General features: G+C 44.6%; 1 protein-coding gene across 4 annotated transcripts in view; it reads right to left on the reverse strand.

Moving 5' to 3' along the window:
- Nucleotides 1–21144, reverse strand: part of FARP1 (FERM, ARH/RhoGEF and pleckstrin domain protein 1) — a 295229-nt gene that overhangs the window by 82340 nt on the left and 191745 nt on the right. For all 4 annotated transcript variants that reach the window (XM_086709189.1, XM_086709180.1, XM_086709199.1 and 1 more), the window contains exon 3: nucleotides 18144–18248. In XM_086709189.1, coding sequence (XP_086565315.1) covers nucleotides 18144–18248 — 105 coding nt within the window. The remainder of the gene's footprint in view (nucleotides 1–18143; nucleotides 18249–21144) is intronic.

Raw genomic sequence — 21144 nt, forward strand, 5'->3', positions numbered from 1 at the left:
GTCTACATTTATATGACACATTATCATGCAGGCATTAAAAATTATATTCTTGGTGAATATTTAAGTACGTGGGAAAATGTGTTTGGGAGGTTGGAAGATGAGCGACTTCCTGTCTTCTGCCTTTCTCCATTATTCAAATTAGCCTTAAATTGAGCACTAAGAATTCTTATAATGCAAAAACTAAAAATTTTAAGTCTCTGCTTATTTAGGTTACTCTTCCCCCATCACCTTTTCAAATAAGTAAGATTTTGTTTAATTAAAAAAATTTTTTTAAGGTTTATTTACTTTTGAGAGGGAGAGAGAGAGAGAGGGAGGGGCAGAGAGAGAGGGAGACACAGAATCTGAAGCAGGCTCCAGGCTGTGAGCTGTCAGCACAGAGTCCAACATGGGGCTCGAACCCACCAACTGTAAGATTGTGACCAGAGCTGAAATTGGACACTTAACCAACTAAGCCACCTAGGCGCCCCGAATTTTTTTAATTAAAAAAAAAAGTAATGTTTATTTATTTCTGAGACAGAGAGAGGCAGAGCATGAGTTGGGGGGGGGGGGGGTGCCAGAGATAGAAGGAGACACAGAATCTGAAGCAGGCTCCAGGCTCCGAGCTGTCAGCACAGAGCCCGATGCGGGGCTTGAACCCATAAACTGTGAGATCATGACCTGAGCCGAAGTTGGTCGCTCAACTGACTGAGCCACCCAGGCATCCCAATGTTTTTTTAATTTTTAAAAAATGTTTATTTATTTTTGAGAGATTGGGGCGGGGGCAGAGAACGCATGTGCACACATAAGCAAGGAAGGGGCAGAGAGAGGGGGATAAAGAGAAAATCCCAAGCAGGCCCCACACTGTCAGTGCAGAGCCCTACACGGGCCTCGAACTCACAAACCACGGGATCATGACCTGAGCAGAAACTGAGAGGCGGGATGCTTAACTGACTGAGCCACCCAGGCGCCCCCGATCAGTAATATTTTATCATGAAATTCTCATTTCTGTATTTCCTATCCTCTGCTGCTCTCCTGCTTCACGGGGCTTATGGTCTAGTGAGGAAGCGACAGGAACCAACCCCCCCACACTGACAAAAGTGAAGACGTGCCTGACCCAAAGGGAACGAAGGGAGGAGCAGAGGACTCCCAGGGTCTGGGGCAGAGCAGTCTGACCCAGGCATGGGGGCAGGGGGACCAGAGACCCGATACAAACAGGACATTGTGAAGGGAACACATCCCTGAAGATGCTGTCATGTGGAGGTCTGAAGGGAACAGAAGACACACAGGTAAAACCTTTGTCCAGGTGCCAGAGGTGCAAGGGGACAGCTGCAGAGCAGGGCTGGTGGGTCAGGAAGGGGTCAGCCCTGCCGGAAGCCACGTTGAGATTCTTCATCCTTATCCTAAGAGCAATGCAAAGGATTTAAGCACGGGGCTGATACAGTCAGATGTTCACTGTAAAAAGACTGATCTGGCAGTGTGGGAACAGACAGAGGGGCCGGAGCAGAGGCAGGCTGACCACACAAATCGTGCAGGCAAGAGAGGATGGTATTCTGGAGCAGGAATGCAGAAGTAGAGTCGGGGGAAGTGGGCGGATCTGAGAAAAATTTAAGAGGTAAAATCCCCAGGGATTTACTGATGGACTGGATATGGTGGCTGAGGCAGAAGACGATGACCAAAATGACACGAGAGTTTCTGCTGAGGGCATCTGGACTGATGCTGGTACAAGTCACAAAGATGGGAGTGCTGGAAGAGGGCCAGGATGGAGGTTCTAGACACTTTGATCCTGTTGAGGTGCCCTTGGATTTCATGAGCAAGAGACAGTATGGAAAGGGCGGGATGCACTCGTCTGGAGCTCTGAGGTGAAGCCTGGACAGGAGATCTCACACTAGAAGTCACTACAAGGCACCCAGGTGACTCAGTCATTTAAGCATCCAACTCTTGGTTTCAGCTCAGGTCATGATCTCATGGTTCAAGGGTTCGAGCCCCACGTCAACCTCTGCAAGGACAGTGCGTAGCCTGCTTGGGATTCTCTCTCCCTCCCTCTATCTCTGCTCCTCCGCTGCTCATGCCCTATCTCTTTCTCTCAAAATAAATAAAACATTTTAAAAAACTAAACAACAACAAAAACCTACTAAGAAAAAAAGGAGGAGGGGGAGGAGGGGGAAGAGGAAGGGAAGCAGAAGCAGCACCACCATCCTGACTCCATAGAGGATAAGCGTCACGGAGACTCATGGAGGATAAGGCTCACCGAGTCCAGAGGATGAAACCTATGAGCACCGATGGCACGTCCACCACGGACCAGCCAGGTGGAAGCAGATGAGAACAGAAGGAAAAAAGGAGAGTGGTGTCACAGAAGTCATGGGAAGGCAGTTTCCAGAAGGAAATATACCAAGAACTGTTCAAATAAGACGAGAACTAAAAGTTCTGCTGGTGAGTTGACTCGGAAGTGGGGCTGAAAGTCTGGCAGGTGGTGAAGAGGCAGGAAGGACACAGACTTTTCCAAGAAGCTTGGCTGAGAGGCAGGCAGCAAGAGACTAGGGCCACAGGGGGTGAGGGATCAGATAAGGGTATTGTTGAATTACTTGTTTTTATTATTCTGTTTTTCAAACGTTTTTAAGTAATCTCTATGCCTAATACGGGGCTGGAACTCACAATTCCAAGATCAAGAGTCACATGCTCTACTGACTGAGCCAGCCAGATGCCTCTGTTTGCTTGTGAGTCACAGAAAACTGGGTGCATCTAAAAAAGTGGAGGGATTCAGGGGCACCTGGGTGGCTCAGGCGGTTGAGCGTCCAGCTTCGGCTCAGGTTTGTGAGTTCGAGCCCCTCGTCGGGCTCTGTGCTGACTGTGTAGAGCTTGCTTGGGATCCTCTGACTCCCTCTCTCTCTGCCCTTCTCATGCTCTCTATGAAAAAATAATAAACATTAAAAAAAATTTTTTTTAAAGTGAAGGCATTGAGAATATGAGCAAGAAGGGTTAGTCACCAATGTCCTAAGGGATGTGAGAAGACGGCCCTAAAACCCAGGGCAACGGTTTGAGGTAGAAGGAAGAGCTATTCCACTGAGGGAGACAGAAAGGCCAGTGGCAGATGGGAGTTTACATTTCTGTGCCGGGAGCAGGCAAGTTCCTCGTGGAGGCTTTCTGCTTCCCCAGTCAAGTGGGAGGCTGGAGGACTGAGGCAAGCAGGGAATACTGGAAATAGTTGCACGGGACAGCGCGTTAACTGGAGAACCCCGGTGGGATTTCCCAGGGCTGCCGAGCGGCCACTCACGAGCCTGTAGGCCGGCGCTCTCCCGGCCACCTCGGGGAACCATCTCCGCAAAACTTCCCCACTGCCAACTCTTCCTCAACTTCCACAAGCCACTCAGGACAAAACAACTATGCTCTGGCAACATAGCCGCCAATTTTATGAATTGTTTTAAAACATCTCTCGTCTGTTTTTGGCATTTCTGTGGAAAGCATCGAATACAATCACCAACTGGAGCCAACTGAGCATGTGGTTTTACAACACGCAGGTCTGGGAACATCAGACCGGCCTGAATTAGCCTGTTTGGTCGAGCTCTGCAGCAAGAAGGCTACGAGCCATCGATCACGTCACAGCTGACCCGCTGGGTGAGAGCTCAGGGCCTCGGGGAACCTCACCGTTTACCAGTTACATTGATGTTTGCGGGGCTCAGAGAAAAGGTCTTGCACACGCAGGACTTAAACTACTATAAATGGGGGGCGCCTGGGTGGCTCAGTCGGTTAAGCGGCCGACTTCGGCTCAGGTCATGATCTCACGGTCCATGAGTTCAAGCCCCGCGTCGGGCTCTGTGCTGACAGCTCGGAGCCTGGAGCCTGTTTCAGATTCTGTGTCTCCCTCTCTCTGACCCTCCCCCGTTCATGCTCTGTCTCTCTCTGTCTCAAAAATAAATAAACGTTAAAAAAAAAAAATTTAAACTACTATAAATGGATGAGCTACAGGGAACAAGAAAAATAAGGCTGCCGCCTGACCAGAGTTAAAGCGTTGAAGTTTACTATATGGGGAAGGCGGCTGGGAAGCATCTAGACTAGACTAAGTCATCTTAGACCAATCACTTGTTCACTGAACCTAAGCAGGACAGAAACAAGTTCCAGACAAGTTAAAAAGGCAACAAAGGCACCATCACCTATCCTTCCCCACCGATGGATCTCCAGACGGTCACAACTGTAATGATCTCCATGTCTAATCACCCCGCCCACCCCTTCCACCAGGCCACACTTCCCTGTCTTCCCTAACACCATGCAGCTAGGCTCCAGAGCACATCCATGCTACCTGACTATACAGGGATTTGGTTTAAATGAATGGATTTCTAGAAACGTCATTCCAATCAGTACAACCCACTGAATCAGGGAACTTCCCTTGCTGGGGTTTGAAGGCCTACAGAAGAGGCTTGCTGGGGCCCGACAACCACGGACTCGGTGGCTTGGACAACAGATCTGGAGGCTCGTGGTGTCATGGGTTGGGTTTCTCCCGAGACCTCCCTCGACTTGTAAATAAATGTCTGCCTTCCGGATGTGCACACCCATGACCATCCTTCTGTGCACACATACTCCTGGTGTCTCTCTGGTATGTCCAAATTTCCTCTTTGTAAAGTGACAAGTGTCAGTGGATTAGGGCCCACTCTAATGGCCTCATTTTAACTTAACCATCTCTCTTTTTTTTTTTAAGTTTTTTTTTTTCAACGTTTTTTTATTTTATTTTTGGGACAGAGAGAGACAGAGCATGAACGGGGGAGGGGCAGAGAGAGAGGGAGACACAGAATCGGAAACAGGCTCCAGGCTCTGAGCCATCAGCCCAGAGCCTGACGCGGGGCTCGAACTCATGGACCGCGAGATCATGACCTGGCTGAAGTCGGACACTTAACCGACTGCGCCACCCAGGCGCCCCATCCCTCTTTTTTTAAAAAAATCTTTATTTACTTTTGAGAGAGAGAGACAGAGAGACAGAGACAGACAGACAAATAGACATAGGGAGATATAGAATCCGAAGCAGGTTCCAGCTGCTCTGTTAGCACAGAGCCTGACGGGGGCTCTGTGAACCACGAGATCACGACCTCAGCCGAAGTCAGATGCTTAACCGACTGAGCCACCTAGGCACCCATTAACCACCTCTTTAAAGGTCCTATCTTCAAGTACAGTTTCATTCTGAGGTACTGCGTGTTAGAGCTTCAACACAGAAATTTTAGGAGGACACAACTCAGCCTATAACATCTATCTTCCACAATTTGGCATCAACACAGCTTTCCAGCCCAGTGTTCTCCCATTTGCCTACATTTCAGTCAGGTTCCCTTTTTTCCTCTGACCTTCTGTTAATGTTAGTGTTAAGTGAGAACAACACTTTACTGCCTAGTTATGAAAGGCAGGGCAAGATGAACCACTGCTCCCAAAGTGGTTTCTGTTCTTTCCCTAAACCTTTTTAGCCCCTATCATGTTGGTGAGTGACATTTTAGGTAGATTTTGCAGGCAACTAAAATATTGGAGGTATTTTGGAAAGGTTCTTATTAAAAGAGACTCCGTTACTAGATATCTTTCAGAAAGGGCACTGGGTAGAGACTGTTTCTTGGGCACCTCCTGCGTGCCAGGCACTAAACAGGCGCTTTATAAATTCTCATTTAATGCTCCTAACAATATGGTCATTTTACACAGGCAGGAAGCCAAGCTCAGAAAGCTTATTTAAGCTGCCCAAGGTCACACATAGCGGAGATTCCACATCAAGTCCATTTGACCCCAAACCTGTGCTTTTTCTGTAACATCATATGCTGCCCCTCTAAAAGCTAACAGACTCAACAAAAACTCAGCTCTCCTCTTCAGGTTTAAAAATCAAAACTGCGGGGTGCCTGGGCGGCTCAGTCGGTTGAGCATCCGACTTCGGCTCAGGTCATGATTCACAGTTTGTGGGTTCGAGCCCCGCATTAGGCTCTGTACTGACGGCTTGCTCAGAGCCTGGAGCCTGCTTCAGATTCTGTGTCTCCTTCTCTCTCTGCCCCTCCCCCGCTCATGCTTTGTCTCACTCTGTTTCTCAAAAATAAATAAATGCAAAAAGAATATTTTTTTAAATAAAAATCAAAACTGCATACAACAGGGGCGCCTGGGTGGCTCAGTCAGCTAAGCGTCCGACTTCAGCTCAGGTCATGATCTCGTGGCTCGTGAGTTCAAGCCACACATCGGGTTCTGTGCTGACAGCTCAGGGCCTAGAGCCTGCTTCCGATTCTGTGTCTTCCTCTCTCTCTGCCCCTCCCTTACTCATGATCTCTCTTTCTCTCAAAAATAAACAAACATTAAAAAAATTTTTAAAAACTGCATACAAAAATATTTCATCACCTGGGGCGCCTGGGTGGCGCAGTCGGTTAAGCGTCCGACTTCAGCCAGGTCACGATCTCGCGGTCCGTGAGTTCGAGCCCCGCGTCAGGCTCTGGGCTGATGGCTCGGAGCCTGGAGCCTGTTTCCGATTCTGTGTCTCCCTCTCTCTCTGCCCCTCCCCCACTCATGCTCTGTCTCTCTCTGCCCCCAAAATAAATAAATACGTTGAAAAAAAATTAAAAAAAAAAAAAATATTTCATCACCTACAACATATATAGGAGCCAGATAAAATGTTATAGAAAATTATCTAGTGTGTAGAATTCATTGCAACAAAGTAGTCTTTCCACAAGCTGATTCCAACAAGAAATAACTTTACTTTGAATTTGTTTGTAATAATTTGTTTAAATGTAACTTTTCATATTAATGTTAGGTGTGGCTTTCTTTTTAAACCAATTAGAGATTTTTGATTCTGTCATAGATTTACAGAGACTGGATTTATCTTCCTACAGGAAAAACAAATAAACAAAAATTAAAAAAAAAAAAAAAGGGAAAAACATACTTAGCACAACAGATCTGAAGGCTGAGGACACCAGACAATGAGAAACTGTGATCCCTCAGAGACAAGAAAATAAAATCACAATCCCTACACTTGCCCTAGACTTCTGTCTACAGTAGGTTTCCAGGCTGTGGTACAGAGAAGAAAAACCCGGGCAAAATCCATGAGTTGAAAAGGTGGGGCTGACAGATCACGGGGGGTGGGGGGGGGGGGGGTGGGGGGTGGGGTGGAGGGAATAAGGGGAGGCGAGTAATAACGAGTAGGAAGCTCCCTCCAGAAAGATCATTTAGAAGAGTATAGAAGGTTCCCATTGAGTAATCAGCTGAATACTGATCAATGTCAACTTGTGAAGAAAGTACCCAAGATTTGGGAGAAAGAACCAATGAAAAGATTCAAGGTATCAGTGCCTGGTGTTCACAGAGTCAGGAACACTACCAATTGTCACCAGCAAGATCAGACAACCCGAGGATTCTGGGCACTGGGCAGAGTACTGAAGAGTCATCCCTTAGCACTGAGGAATAATTAACCCCGGACTATACACTACATGAGACCCATTTAATGTGCTTAAAAGCCAGATATGAGAGGATTAAATGGTTTCCAAATAAGTTAATTGCATCCCAGAACACTCAATAAAAATTTATAGGAATATAAAACTATCCAGTACTCAACAAGGTAAAATTTACAGTATCTGACATCCAATAAAGAAAAATCACCAGACACACAAGGAAGCAGGAAAACAGGCCCATAATCAGACAAAACACTCTGACCTGGAATGCAGGCATTATAATTAGCAGAAGGAGGACATAAAGACAGTTATTATAACTGTATTCCTTATGTTCAAAGTTGAGATATAGAAAACATAAAAAGACCCAGATGAAACCTCTAGAGATAAAAACCACATTGGGAGATTAACACAAACGACAAGATGAAAATCAGATTAGACCTTGCAGAAAAAATACTAATGGACTTGAGGATGCAGCAATAGAAACAATTCTAAATGAAACAGAAAGATAACCAAGACATTAATACAGAACTGTAGAACAACTTTAGGCATCCTAACATGCATGGCATTGGAGTCACAAAGGACAGGAGGTAGCAGTGGAGGGGGCAAAAAACAGGACAAAAAATGAAAAGAAAGAACAGCTGAAAATTTTCCAAATTTGGTGAAAACTATAAACCCAACAGATTCAAAAAGTTCAGAAATCTCCAGCCTAAGAAATGTGAAGAAAAGTGCATGGAAGCACATCATCACCAAACTGCCCAAAAACAGCAATAAAGAGGCAATCTTAAAATCAGCCAGATATGGGGCACCTGGGTGGCTCAAGCGATTGATTTCAGTTCAGGTCATGATCCCAAGGTCATGGGATCAAGCCCCAAGCTTAGGATTCTCTCTCTCTTTCCTTCTGCCTCTCTTCTCTGCTTGCAATCTCTCTCTCTAAATAAATAATATAAATAAACAGCCAAAGAAGATTATGCACAAAGGAACAAAGGTAAAAATGACAGCAGACTTCTTGTCAGAAGCAATGCAAGTGGGAATGCAATGGGGCAAGATTTTAATGCCCTTGAAGAACAAAATTATTAGAATTTTATACCCAGCAAAAATGTCTTTCAAAACGGAAGGCAAAATAAGGACTCAAACATATGAAAGCTGAGAGAAGTCATTGCCAGCAGGGCTGTACAAGAAGAAATGTTAAAGGAAGTCCTTCAGGCAGAAAGAAAATAATATCAGATGGAAATCTGTGTCTACACAAAGGAACGAGGGACACCAAAATGTCAATTGTGTGGTTAATATATACAATATTTGAGACATTTTTAATATTATTTATAGACAACTGACTGGTAAAAATAACAACGTAGTGTGGGATTCATAACTTTTGTAAAAGAAAATAATATGACAAAAATAGCAAAAACATCAGAAAAGGGAAAATGGAAGTATACTACTGTATGTTCTTATACTGTAGGTGAAGTGGCATAATCTCTCTTAAAGGCAGGCCCTGATCAGTTAAAAGTGTGTATTATGAACCCAAAAGCAACTATGAAAGTTACAAATGAAAGAGTTATAGATTATAAGCCAACAAAGAAGGTAAAATGGAATCACTGAAATATTTAATTAATCAAAAGACAGGCCGAAAAAAGGAACAAAGAATGGGTAAGACAAAAATAGCAAGATGCCCCATTTAAATCATATCAGCAATCACATTAAATGTAAATGTTCTAAACACCCCCAATTAAAAAGCAGGATTGTTAGACTGGACAAAAAGGCAAGACCCAAATGTATGCTACCTTTAAGAAACACACTGCAATATAAAGATGCAAAAAATTAAAAGAAAAGAATGAAAAACTGGTTGTATATTATGCACCCAGTAATTTTAAAAAATTACAGCAGCTATATTAGTATCAAGGTAAATATCAGAACAAAGAATATCACCAGGGATAAAGAAGGAATTTTTTTCATAACAAAGGTGTCGATTAATTTAGAGGGTAGGAAAATCTTAAGTATTTATACGCTTAAAAACAGAACTTCAAAATACATGAAGCAAAAAGTGATGTAATAGCAAAGAGAAATAGAAAAATCCACAGAGTCTGAGATTTTAATACTTCTCACTAGTCCTGGGAAGGGCACTCTCTTCCCAGTCAGCAAGGCCCAGATGCCAAAGCATCAAGAATACAGAAAATAAAAAAATACTGAAGGATAAGATCAGTGGTTGTGAGGGCCTCAGAGAGGAGGGAGGGATCGGTAGGTAGAGCAGAGGACATTTTTAGGGAAGAGAAACTATTCTTTATGATACTTTGATGGTGGACACATGTCAAAGACATTTGTCAAAACCGATAACATATGCAACACAAAGAACGGACACTAACGTAAACTTTGGACTGTAATATGTTAATACTTGCTCAACAATTATAATATACATATCACACGACTGCAAGATGTTAAAAATAAGGGACACTGTGCATTGGAGGGGGGGGTCAGTATACGGTACCTCTCTTTACTTTCTGTCCAGTTTTTCTGTAAAGTTAACATTTTTTTAAAGTCAATTAATTAAAAAACAAATGAGAACAAAAAACCCCACGTATCTCTCCAGCTTAAGAAATGGAAGGTTACCCATTGCTCTATTTTTCCCGTGATCCATCCTTCTCCCAGACTCTCTGCTCCAGGAAAGCTTTGCCTCCCCTGAGAACTGCCCCATCGACCCAGCCATCGTGGCCTCACACCACGGTGCTGCTGGTGATGTGTGACAACAGAAGCACCCCACGGCCTCATTTCTGCTGGGTTCCCAAACTTCCATCTGTCTGTGGCTCAGCAAGTCTTCATCCTTTACACCTGGCATGTGTCCACAAAGACCCCCTCTGGGATGTAGATGCCCTCAGACCCCCAGGGGAAGAAGCAAGGTCAGGACAGGAGGCTGCTACTAAGCATACGGGAAGGAAATCTGGCCAACACCAGTGGGGCTGGGAAACCACCAACAAGGGATGTAGCCATGGTTTCTGTGGCTTCAAGCCCCTAGAAAGCAAGTCTGCAACTATAGAGTGAAATGCGTCCCTCCAAAATTCCTATGTTGAAGCCCTAACCTTGCAATGTGACTGTCTCTGGAGAAAAGGTGTTCAGAAGTTAATTAAAGTTGAATAAAGTCATAAAAGGATAGAACTGTGGCCTTATAAGAGGAGGAAGATCTCGGTCTCTGTCATGTGAGGACACCATGAGAAGGTAAACGTCTACAAGCCAGAAAGAGTGTCCTCACCGAAAGTGACCATATAAAATATAAATATAAAATATAAACTAAACAATAAGATGCCCATCTTCTTCCTGAGCTTTACCAGCACGTATTAGACACTGGAACCATTTTATCAGATCAGTAAGCACTGTGGCTTTAACAAAACACTGGTGGGCCAACTTCTCTGGTTTCTGAGCTAGAAGGCAAGCACAAGACACAACAGATAGCTGAGTACCTCCCATGCTCAGGAATCCTGCTGGGTTTGTGACTGTAAAGTATCAGAATTAATCCTCATGACAATCTTGTAAAATCATCACTTATTAATCCCATTTTCCAGATAAAGTACAAAATCAAAGAGGTTCAGTATCTGCCCAGCTGCTATATGACAAAACAAATGTTCAAACAGAGATTTACAAGCCACGATGCACGCCCTTCCCGGGATCCTCAACAGGCTGACGAGATAAATCTTATTATACACCTATCTCTACTACTGAAGCTCACACAGTTCTCTGGGAGGGACCAGTGTGAGGAAAGGCAGCCAAGTGTAGCAGAGAGCAGCTTGCTGAGACAGGCTTGTGTGAAAATCCTGGTTATAAAGATCACTGTCAAGTATCGGGCAAGTTACCTCTCTGAATCTTCTCACTGTAACATGGAGATGATAAAACACCACCTCAGAGAAATATTTTAAAGCAGAGATTGGCCAACTACGGCTCATGGGCCAAATCCTGATTATCATGTGTTTTGGTACAGCCAAGACCAGCCGTTACACTTCTCGTGATTGGAAAGAAAAAAAAAACAAAAACCAAAAAACAAAGGAGTGTATTTCATGATGTGAAGACTCTGAAATTCAAATATCCATGCCCCTAAATAAAGTTTTATTGGGACACAACCATGCACATCTATTTAGATATTGTCCATGGCCGTTTTTGTGCTGCGATGGCAGGGTTGGGTGGTTGCCATGGAGATGGTATGGCCCGCAAAACCTAATCCGTTTACTGTCTGGCTTTTTGCCAACCTCTCATAAGAACAAATGAGATGCATTCAGGTGTGCAGCAGAGTCCAAGGGCAGCCAGGCCAAGGTCTCTGAGTTCACGCCAATGGCAAGCTACTGTTTTTCTGGCCTTTTAACAGCCCTTACAGTCTAGCTACCAATTAGCTGGCATATTAAGGACAGAGTCTTGACTCCTAGGATCAATAGCATTTCTGCCACGGAAAAGACCAATCCATAAAAAAAGCTGATGAAAAGATTTCTCTGCTCCTGTGGGGCAATCTCCCGGGCACGGCTTCCTGGACTCAAAGCCAAGGGCAGGCCAAACTTGCATGTAAACACAGCAACCAACTCTATTAACTGGCAAGCCACGGGACAAGTCTAATTAAGGGTAGAGCGCAATTGATTACTAATTATCACTAGTTTATTTCCCATCCTGAGAAACACATCTTAGACCACGGAAAGTACTCCTTCTCCCCGAGGCTTTTTTCAAACCCTTACAGAACGGCCTGCCCTGACGTGGGTGTTTCATGTGTTGGAAACGAGACAAGGGGCGGAAGGCTGGGCTCAGACGTGAGCCTACCGTCTAGGCACAAAGGTCCACAATTCCGTGTGCCAGGGACTCTGGGGATCCTAGTTTCCCACGTAACAGGCACAGGCCCACGGGCAAAGCCAGCTGTGATGGCCCACGTTCAGACATTTTGAGACCCACCAGGCTTCCCCTTGGTTTGGCAGACAAGTAAACGGCCTCCCAGAGGAAGCCCGGTAAAGGTAATAATCACAACAGTAGCATTTAAAAAACGATAATATGTCTGTGTGCACCGCAGCGTTTTTCACAGCCACCGAGGGGTGGAAGCAACCTCAACGTCCACCAACAGATGAATGGGCACACACAACGTGGGACAGCCATACAACAGAATATCACCGAGCCTCAAAAAGCACGGATACCCTGTCGTATGCTACACCGTGGGGGAACCTCACACATCATGCTCCGTGAAACAAGCCAGTCGCAAAAAGACAAACACTGTGGGAGTCCACTTAGAGGGATCTAGGGTAGTCAAACTCACAGAGACGGAAAGTAGGTTGGTGACTGCCAGGGGATGGGGGGAGGACAAGAGAGCTGTATCACGGGCACGGAATTTCAGGTTTTTAAGATGTGGCACAATGTGGATACAGTTAACAGTATCGTACTGTCCACTCAAAGGTGGTTAACACGCTAACACTTACGTTAGCTGCTCTTGGCAATTTAAAAAATGGGAATGATCAGAGTTTCCGTAACTAACACTTTCTGAACACTCGAGTAGGTCCCAGACACAGGGATTACATGTGCTGATTGACATTATCGCATATGAGCCTCTCAAAAACTCCACAGGTTGGGCACTCTTCCCTCATTTCTACCCACGAGCAGAGGGAGGGTCAGCGAGGCCAGCCCCCTGCTCCTGTCACCCTGCTCCAGGGACTTGAGGGCTGACAGTTGGACCTGCAGAGCTCCTTTCCCAGGCTGCTACAAAACACCACCCCACTAGCAATCGACAGAATCTCAGAAGGCAACAGAAACTACCGGATACCTATCTTAAATTCCCAAGCACCTTTACTAAGAGCAGAGATGAAAAAACCCAGCCAGACCCCTCAGTTCAACAAAGTCAAGACCTGTCCTTGGCTCTTCCAAAATAGATGGTCAGTCAGCCTCTGGACACTTTTTGGTCATTATTTCTGCTCCTCTGTGCTTTTATTTCATTGCGTTTTGGGGATAAAGTTTAACTGATGTTCTATTTTTATTTTTTTAATGTTCATTTATTTTGGGGGAGGGAGGGGCAGAGTGACGAGGACAGAAGATCTGAAGCGCGCTGCACGCTGACATCAGCACAGAGCCCGATATGAGGCTCAGACTCACAAACCGTGAGAATAACAGATTAATTGTCGCAACAACTTCTTTCTTAAATTTTATAAAATTAACTGTCAGGTTGGGATTTTGTAATTGACAGAGAATAAAATATGGAAATATTGTCAGAATGGAAGGATGATGGACAGCATGGGCTTGTGTTTAGACAGAACTGAACCTGAATCAAAGCTATGGCATTTCCTAGCTGTGAACCTCTGGACGAGGACTTAACCCCTTTAAGCTTTAGCTTCCTCATCAGAAAAAGGGTATATGATGGGCTCTTCCTGGAATGAATGAAATACTGTAGGTAAAACTAATATGATGCCTTGCAACGAGGTATTACTCTCCAGGGCACGTGTTAGCAAACTGTGGCTTCCTGTATCCTAAATAAAGTTTTATTGGAACAAAGCCCATCTATTCATTTACATATCGCCCACGGCTGCTTCCGCACTATAAGGGCAGACTTGAGTAGCTGCAACAGAGACCCTACAGCCTGCAAAGCCTTAATATAGTATTTATTATCTGGCCCTTTGTAAAGTGTACTGATCCTTGCTTTAGAATATGGGCCATGTTAGCTGTTGTGTCCACAGGGACCAGAACAGTCTGGCACATGGTAAGCACTCACGTGGTGGCTTTTTTTGTGTGTTACATGTGACAAATAAACACCTGTTTTTTTGGTCATCGTTACTAGGTTTTCTGTATTTTGCAGCTGAACATATTACAAGAAAGCAGTGAGATCATAAAAATCAAGCACGATAAAACTTAAAAGTCACCAGCACAGGTGCTGGTGCACAGGAAGATGAACAGGTTTGTAAATTCTAGAAAGGCACTGAACTTGGGGTCAGAAGAACATAGTTAGAATCTCAGCTCCACCGTTAGCTAGTTGGCTGACCCAGATACGGAACAGTTATGAGAATCTTCGTGCCCTCACCGCTACTATTTATCGTTTAGAAAGGCATCTCCAGCTGGCTCAAACAGGGCAAGAACGGAGTCAGGGAAGCCATTAGGACCTTGTAGTAATTCAGGCAAAGGTGTTAGAAATAATGAGATAGCATATCCTCCAGTGTTCTGAGAATCATTATTTTAACACAAAAACACTTTATGAAACAATGTTCCGTAGAACTTACAGCACGGTATTGTAATTATTTGTTTCCTTGTCTCTCTTACCAAGCTGTGCACTTTTTTTTTCTCTTTCAAGCTGTGCACTTCTAATGAATGGAAACCATAACCACCTCTTGCTGTCACTTTGTATCACGTGTCTCCCATGATATAAAGTATGAGGACTGAGGCAGTGTAGGCACAAGAAATTTGTTGGATAAATAGAATGCAGAATTAGATTTGGCCCATCTGTGGTCATGCGCCACATGAAAAAGGACTGGGAGTCAGGGAGGCTTAAAGTTTAATTTAAGTACGAGGAAATGGCGAAGGGTATTTGGAGACAGGAATAAGCTGAGAAAACACTATTCACACCCACTTTTAGGTATGCGACAGATTGGTTCATTCACCACCTACCCACTCGCCTCCTGTGTATGTCTTCCTTGCAACACTCTCTTCCTTTGCTGTGACGAGTCCCTCTCCTGGTTTTCCTCCTCCCCATCTGCACCTCCTCTGACAGTTCTTCCCTCTCTGTCCATCCCTTAAATGCTGGTGTTCCACGCTGGCTTCCTTTCTACTCTCTACGCTCTCATCCAGTTTCAGAACTTCAATTAATATTTAAAATAATCTTGCGGGGGAGCCTGAGTGGCTCAGTCAGTTAAGCGTCCAACTCTTTATTTCGGCTCAGGTCATGATCTCACAGTTTATGAGATTGAGCCCTGCGTCGGGCTCTGTGCTGACACTGAGGAGCATGGTTGGGATTCTCTCTCTCCCTCTCTCTCTGCCTCTCCCCTGCTTGTGTGCACACACACACACACACTCTCTCTCAAAATAAACAAACATTTAATTACAAAAAATAGTCCTATGAGTCTTAAATCTCCATTTCAGCTCACATCTGTTTCCTGTGCTCTGGAAAATACACCCACAGGCCCTGCCCACTGGACGTTTCCACTGGGATGTCCACTGACACCCCCAAGTCCTCATGTCTGGGATGGAACTCATTGTCTTTATCTCTTCGCAGACATGGTGAGGCTTTCATCCCCAGTGATTGGTACCACTGTCCCCCAGATGGCAAAGCTGGAAAACCCAGCTGCTCTGAGCCTGCTTTGTCTCACAAGCCCATCCATTCAGTCACATCCCCAACTACCTCCTCCTCCAAAACCTCTTGAATCCACCCATCTTGCTCCAGCCCACCACCTCGGTTCTCCCATAATCCCTTGTCACTACGCCTCCAGCCAGAAACACAGCAAACCCCTAACGGCCTTCCTGATTCTAGTCTTTTCCTATTGCAGTCCAGCCCAGTCGTCTTTCTAAACCATAAATCAGATCATACCATGTTCCCTTTAAAACACACTGACAGCTTCCCGAACACACGAGCTTGGTACAGAACTGTGCTGTCCCACACAATAGCCGCTAGCTACACGTGTCTCCTGAGCACCTGCAATGCGGATGGCATGAATCAAGAGGGTCTGTGTTGGATGCACACCAGACTCAAAGGCTCCGCATGAAAAAATGTGAAATAGTTTATTCATAGTTTTTGCTCCTGATCACATGTTGAAATGGTAATGGTTTTGGACGTATTACATTAAGTTACAAATACTTTTAATTTCACTTTTTTTTTAAACAAAACTGTTAGAAAATGTGGAATTACATACGTGGCTCATATTTTATTTTTACTGGACGGCAATGGTATAAAAGTCCTTCGAGATGTGGCTCCCTGCCTACTTTTCAGTTTCCTCTTTCTCACCTCCTTCACCTAAGCCTCTCTCCTCCTTACCTGTCACCCCCCAGCCTTCCTTGCACGTTCCTGCAGGCTGTTTTCTGCTCTTTATACATGGGTCCCCCCTCTCACTGGAACATTCTATTATTTTTAATGTTTATTTATTCTTGAGAGAGAGACAGAGAGCACGAGTGGGGAAGGGGCAGAGAGAGAGGGGGAGACACAGAATCCGAAGCAAGCTCTGGGCTCTGAGCTGTCAACACAGAGCCCGACACGGGGCTCGAACCCACAAACCGTGAGATCATGACCTGAGCCAAAGTTGGATGCTTAACCAACTGAGACACCTAGGCTTCCATGGAACATTCTTTCTATTAGGTCAACTCCTACTGGCCTCATGGGACTCAGCTTTGTAGCATCTGGGAAGGATTTCCTGAACACCAATGTTATTTGTTACCCCCACTGCCCAATGCTCCCTGGCTCCAATGGAAAACACCTGTCACATGCCCTGTGCTGGTCACTGACTAAGCTTGACACCCCGCCCAGATCATACATTCCCTGCACCTTAGTTACCAGATCCCTGGAGCAGTGGCTAGCAAGTCCTAGCTACTCTGTATACAGAATGGAAGAATAAATAGAAATACAGTCAATGAACTTATAGTTGCATAGGGTGCCTAATACAAGAGTCAGATACAGCCTTAAGAAAGTGCCATTAGCCAAAACACAAAAGGAACAATAAGCTATGTTCTAACTTTTGGGTTCAAATGGGCGAAACCTTTGTAAAGAGCATGACGTATTTTTCAAATTTTACAATGATCAAACCTATGGATCGGGCAACCCAATGCCCTTGGATCTCATGTACTGAAACTTGAACGTAAGCTTCAGTGTACTTGCGGTAGCTTCCTTTGTTGTAAAAGCAAGAGACTAGAAACAGACTAAGTACCCCATCATCTACAACAGATGTCAATCACGGTCATGTCTATTCAGCGGAATAGCATGCAATGGAGAAGAAGGCAGGGGATTCTATGCATGGGAAAGAAGAGATCTTCATGAGGGGCGCCTGGGTGGCGCAGTCGGTTAAGCATCCGACTTCAGCCAGGTCACGATCTCGCGGTCCGTGAATTCGAGCCCCGCGTTGGGCTCTGGGCTGATGGCTCAGAGCCTGGAGCCTGTTTCCGATTCTGTGTCTCCCTCTCTCTCTGCCCCTCCCCCGTTCATGCTCTGTCTCTCTCTGTCCCAAAAATAAATAAACGTTGAAAAAAAAAATTAAAAAAAAAAAAAAAAAAAAAGAAGAGATCTTCATGATACATTAACTGAAGTAGAGTGTAAGGTACATGACATTATATGTTGTTTCCACACATTAGTGTGTTTCAAAAGTATGCGTGTGGGGTGCCTGGGTGGCTCAGTCAGTTAAGCATCAGACTCTTGATTTTAGCTCAGGTCATGATCTTGAGGTTCATGGGATCCAGCCCAGTACTGGGCTCTGCACTGAGAGTTCAGAGCTTGGAATTCTCCCTCTGCACCTTCTCTGCTCTCTCTCACTCTTTCTCTCTCTCTCTCTCAAAATAATAATAATAATAATAAACTTAAAAAAAATGTGTGTGTACAGACACATAACGCAGACTTTTATTAGAAAGGTACAGAAGCAACTGGTAATGGTGGTTTCTGGAGGGACAGACAAGGGAAAAGGGTCAGAGGGAGCTGGTGTTCATCAAGCTCTTTGAACTTGCTAATCCTATGCACATAGTACTTTCAAAACAGTTTAACAAGGGCTTTCTGGCTGTTTTTCTTCTAGGACATGTATGCATGGCCAAAGAACCAGACTGATTCCTCTCCTTTCCCAAGCTGAGCAGATGGTAAAATATCAACATTAATTTCCCATCACTTACCGTGATCTTTTTGTGGTCGGGAAACTCGAGGCCAAAATAGTCCCCTTCCACGAGGTTGAGGTGGTTGCAAACTGCATCCAGCAACACTTTCCCAGGGGCTCTTTGCTGGAAACAGAAACAACAGGAGTCACCCCCTCTGAGACAGGCAGATATGAAAACAAACCACGGCTCCCACCACCAGAGAAGCCTCTTCATTCCTGAATCTTCAGCCCTTCTCAGCTTGCCGCCATCCACCTTCCAGAACCCTGACCGCCTGATCACCAGACCCCCAGCCGCATACCTCTGAGCCTTTTCCAGGCTGTTTTCACACTTAGATGATAATTCTCTGCCATTTTCTCCCCAGCACGGTCCCAGGCACCACCCCCTTTTTAGAAATAGACTTTATTTTTTAGGGAAGTTTTAGATTTACAGAAAACTGAAGACAAAGTACAGAGAATTCCAACATAGCTCTTCTCACCACACACATAGAATCCCTTATTCTTAATCTTGCATCCATGTGGTACAGTGATTACAAATATTGAGCCAACACTGATACATTATCATCACCCAGAGTCCACAGTTGACATTAGGGTTCACTCTGCATTGTACAGTTCTATACTTCCTGACAAACATGTAATATTGTGTATCCTAACATTTAATATCATGGAGACACCATTACAGGATCAAGGAGGATAGTTTCACCATCCTAAGAATCCACCATGTGCCATCTAGTCAACCCTCCCCCGCTTCTCCGAACTCCTGGCTACCACTGGTCTTTCTACTGTCTCCAGTCTCACTTTTTCCAGAATGTCATATGTTTGGAATCGTACGGTACGTAACCTTCTCCTATTGGCTTCTGTTGCTCAGCAGCACGCACGTAGGTCCCTAGATGTCTTTTCGTGGCTTCCTAGTTCATTTCTTTTATTGCTGAATGATATTCCCTTGTGTGAATGTACCACAGGTTATTTATCCATTCACCCACTGAACGACATCTTGGTTACCACCCCAGTTTAGGCAATTAAGAAGAAAGCTGCTAAAATAGGCATTGAGGAGGGCACTTGTTGGGATGAGCGTTAGGTGTTGTATGTAAGCGGTGAATCTCGGGAATCTACCCCCAAAACCACGAGCACACTATACACACTGTATGGTAGCTAACTTGACAATAAATTATATTTAGGAGGAGGAGGAGGAGGAGGAGAAAGCTGCCATAAATATTTATGTGTGGGTTTTGTATGGACAGAAGTTTTCAGCTCATGATTCTGTGTTCTTTTTGTGGAAGTGGAACCCCAGTCCCTGTTCCTTTTCCCTTCCTCCACAAATAAGGCAGAAATTATGGCTTTCTTAGGTTCCCCTAGCACTTTGCGCAAATTCTCATCCATACGACACCCACACTGAAGGTAAGAGCGCATTTTATTAATCTCTGTATCCGCAGAGCCTAAAGACTGACCAATTTTGAAGTGGATGAACAGATGAATAAAACTTACTCATTCCACAGTATTATATATGGTTATGTATATACAAGCCTGTCTCTCCAGTTCAATTCTGGGCTACTTTATAGTTCACCTTTATATTCTTATTGGCCAGCAAAGCACCTGGCACTCACTCAAATGCCAGCTGAAATCATTTTCTATATACTGAACCTACAGGAAAAGGGAATATGATATATAAGACCCCAATTTCTACCCTAAATGCCTTGGCTTCTCTTCACTGCCTGGTGGATTCCTAATGACCCGCTAGTAAAATGGATCCAATTCCATCACACGGATCAAACGCTGGAAGAAAAATGTTTCAAAAACACAGTCCTCTACAGTTACTGCTTTTATACTTCCACCTTCCCTCTGAGAAGAGCAGAACATGTTAGGAACCAATTAGCAACTCAGGAGACCAATGGTCAATAAGAGAGCCTGACTAATACAGTGATGGGAATGTCCATTAGCCTGGCCAGGCATGACCCGAGGAGGCGTCAAAGATGCTTCAGTGTCCAGAGGTTTAGCATTTTTTTAAACAGATGCCACTTTATATATTCCCATATTCCTCATCACGGAAATCCAGAAGATAGCCAGAGCTATCTGAAGGTATACAATATTCTCCATGGATGATCCCAAACTCACTAGGCTCTTTGAGTGCCTGGTTTAAGGGTCTCTGGCAGAATCGTTTCACGTGAACTGATGGCAGGAAATGTGAAAAACAGTAACGTCTAATAAAGAAGGAAAAGAGGGGTGCCTGGGTGGCTCAGTCGGTTGGTTGAGCATCCGACTCTTGATTTTGGCTGAGGTCATAGTCCCAGGGTTGTGGCATCGAGCCCAAATCCGCCTCTGCACTGAGCATGGAGCCTGCTTAACATTCTCTCTCTCTTTCCCTCTGGCCCTCCTCTCTGCTCACACACTCTCTAAAATAAAAAAGCAAATAAAAGGAGGAAAAGATTTCACTTTCATTCTCTAAGAAAGATCATCCCTCCTTTACTTCCTGCGGTGAATTTACTCCTACAGTCTGCCCCATTGTTCCCCAATGCTTGTCTCCAATGCACGTTTTTGAACTTCACTCGAAGAGTAATTGTGTTCAGAATAACATCACAGTATGTAAAATGGACGGTCGTGTTGGTTGCATCGCACTGTGAATATACTTAATGCCGCTGAATTTGTATACTTAATGGCTAAAATGGTAAATGTTACGTTATATATGTTTTATCACAATAAAAAAATGCAGGGATGCCTCGGTGGCTCAGTCAGTTGGGGATCTGACTCTTGATTTTGGCTCAGTTCATGATCCCGGGGTCATGGGATGGAACCCACACTGGGCTCCTCACTGAGCATGAAGCCCGCTTAAGATTCTCTCTGTCCCTCCCCCCCTTCCCTGCTCACGCATGCTCTCTCTAAAACAAAACAAAACAAAAATGTTTTTTAAAAATGCAGAAGAGAAAAAACAGAAAAAGTAACTGAGGATGGGGTTCACATCCTTAAATAGCTGTGATGCACTGTAGAATCAGTTTCAACTTTTTTAAGAATAAGAAAACGAGTTCTTC

The sequence above is a fragment of the Puma concolor genome, chromosome A1 (assembly GCF_028749965.1).
Source record: "Puma concolor isolate L17-30 chromosome A1, mPumCon1.1.hap2, whole genome shotgun sequence".
NCBI lineage: Eukaryota > Metazoa > Chordata > Mammalia > Carnivora > Felidae > Puma > Puma concolor.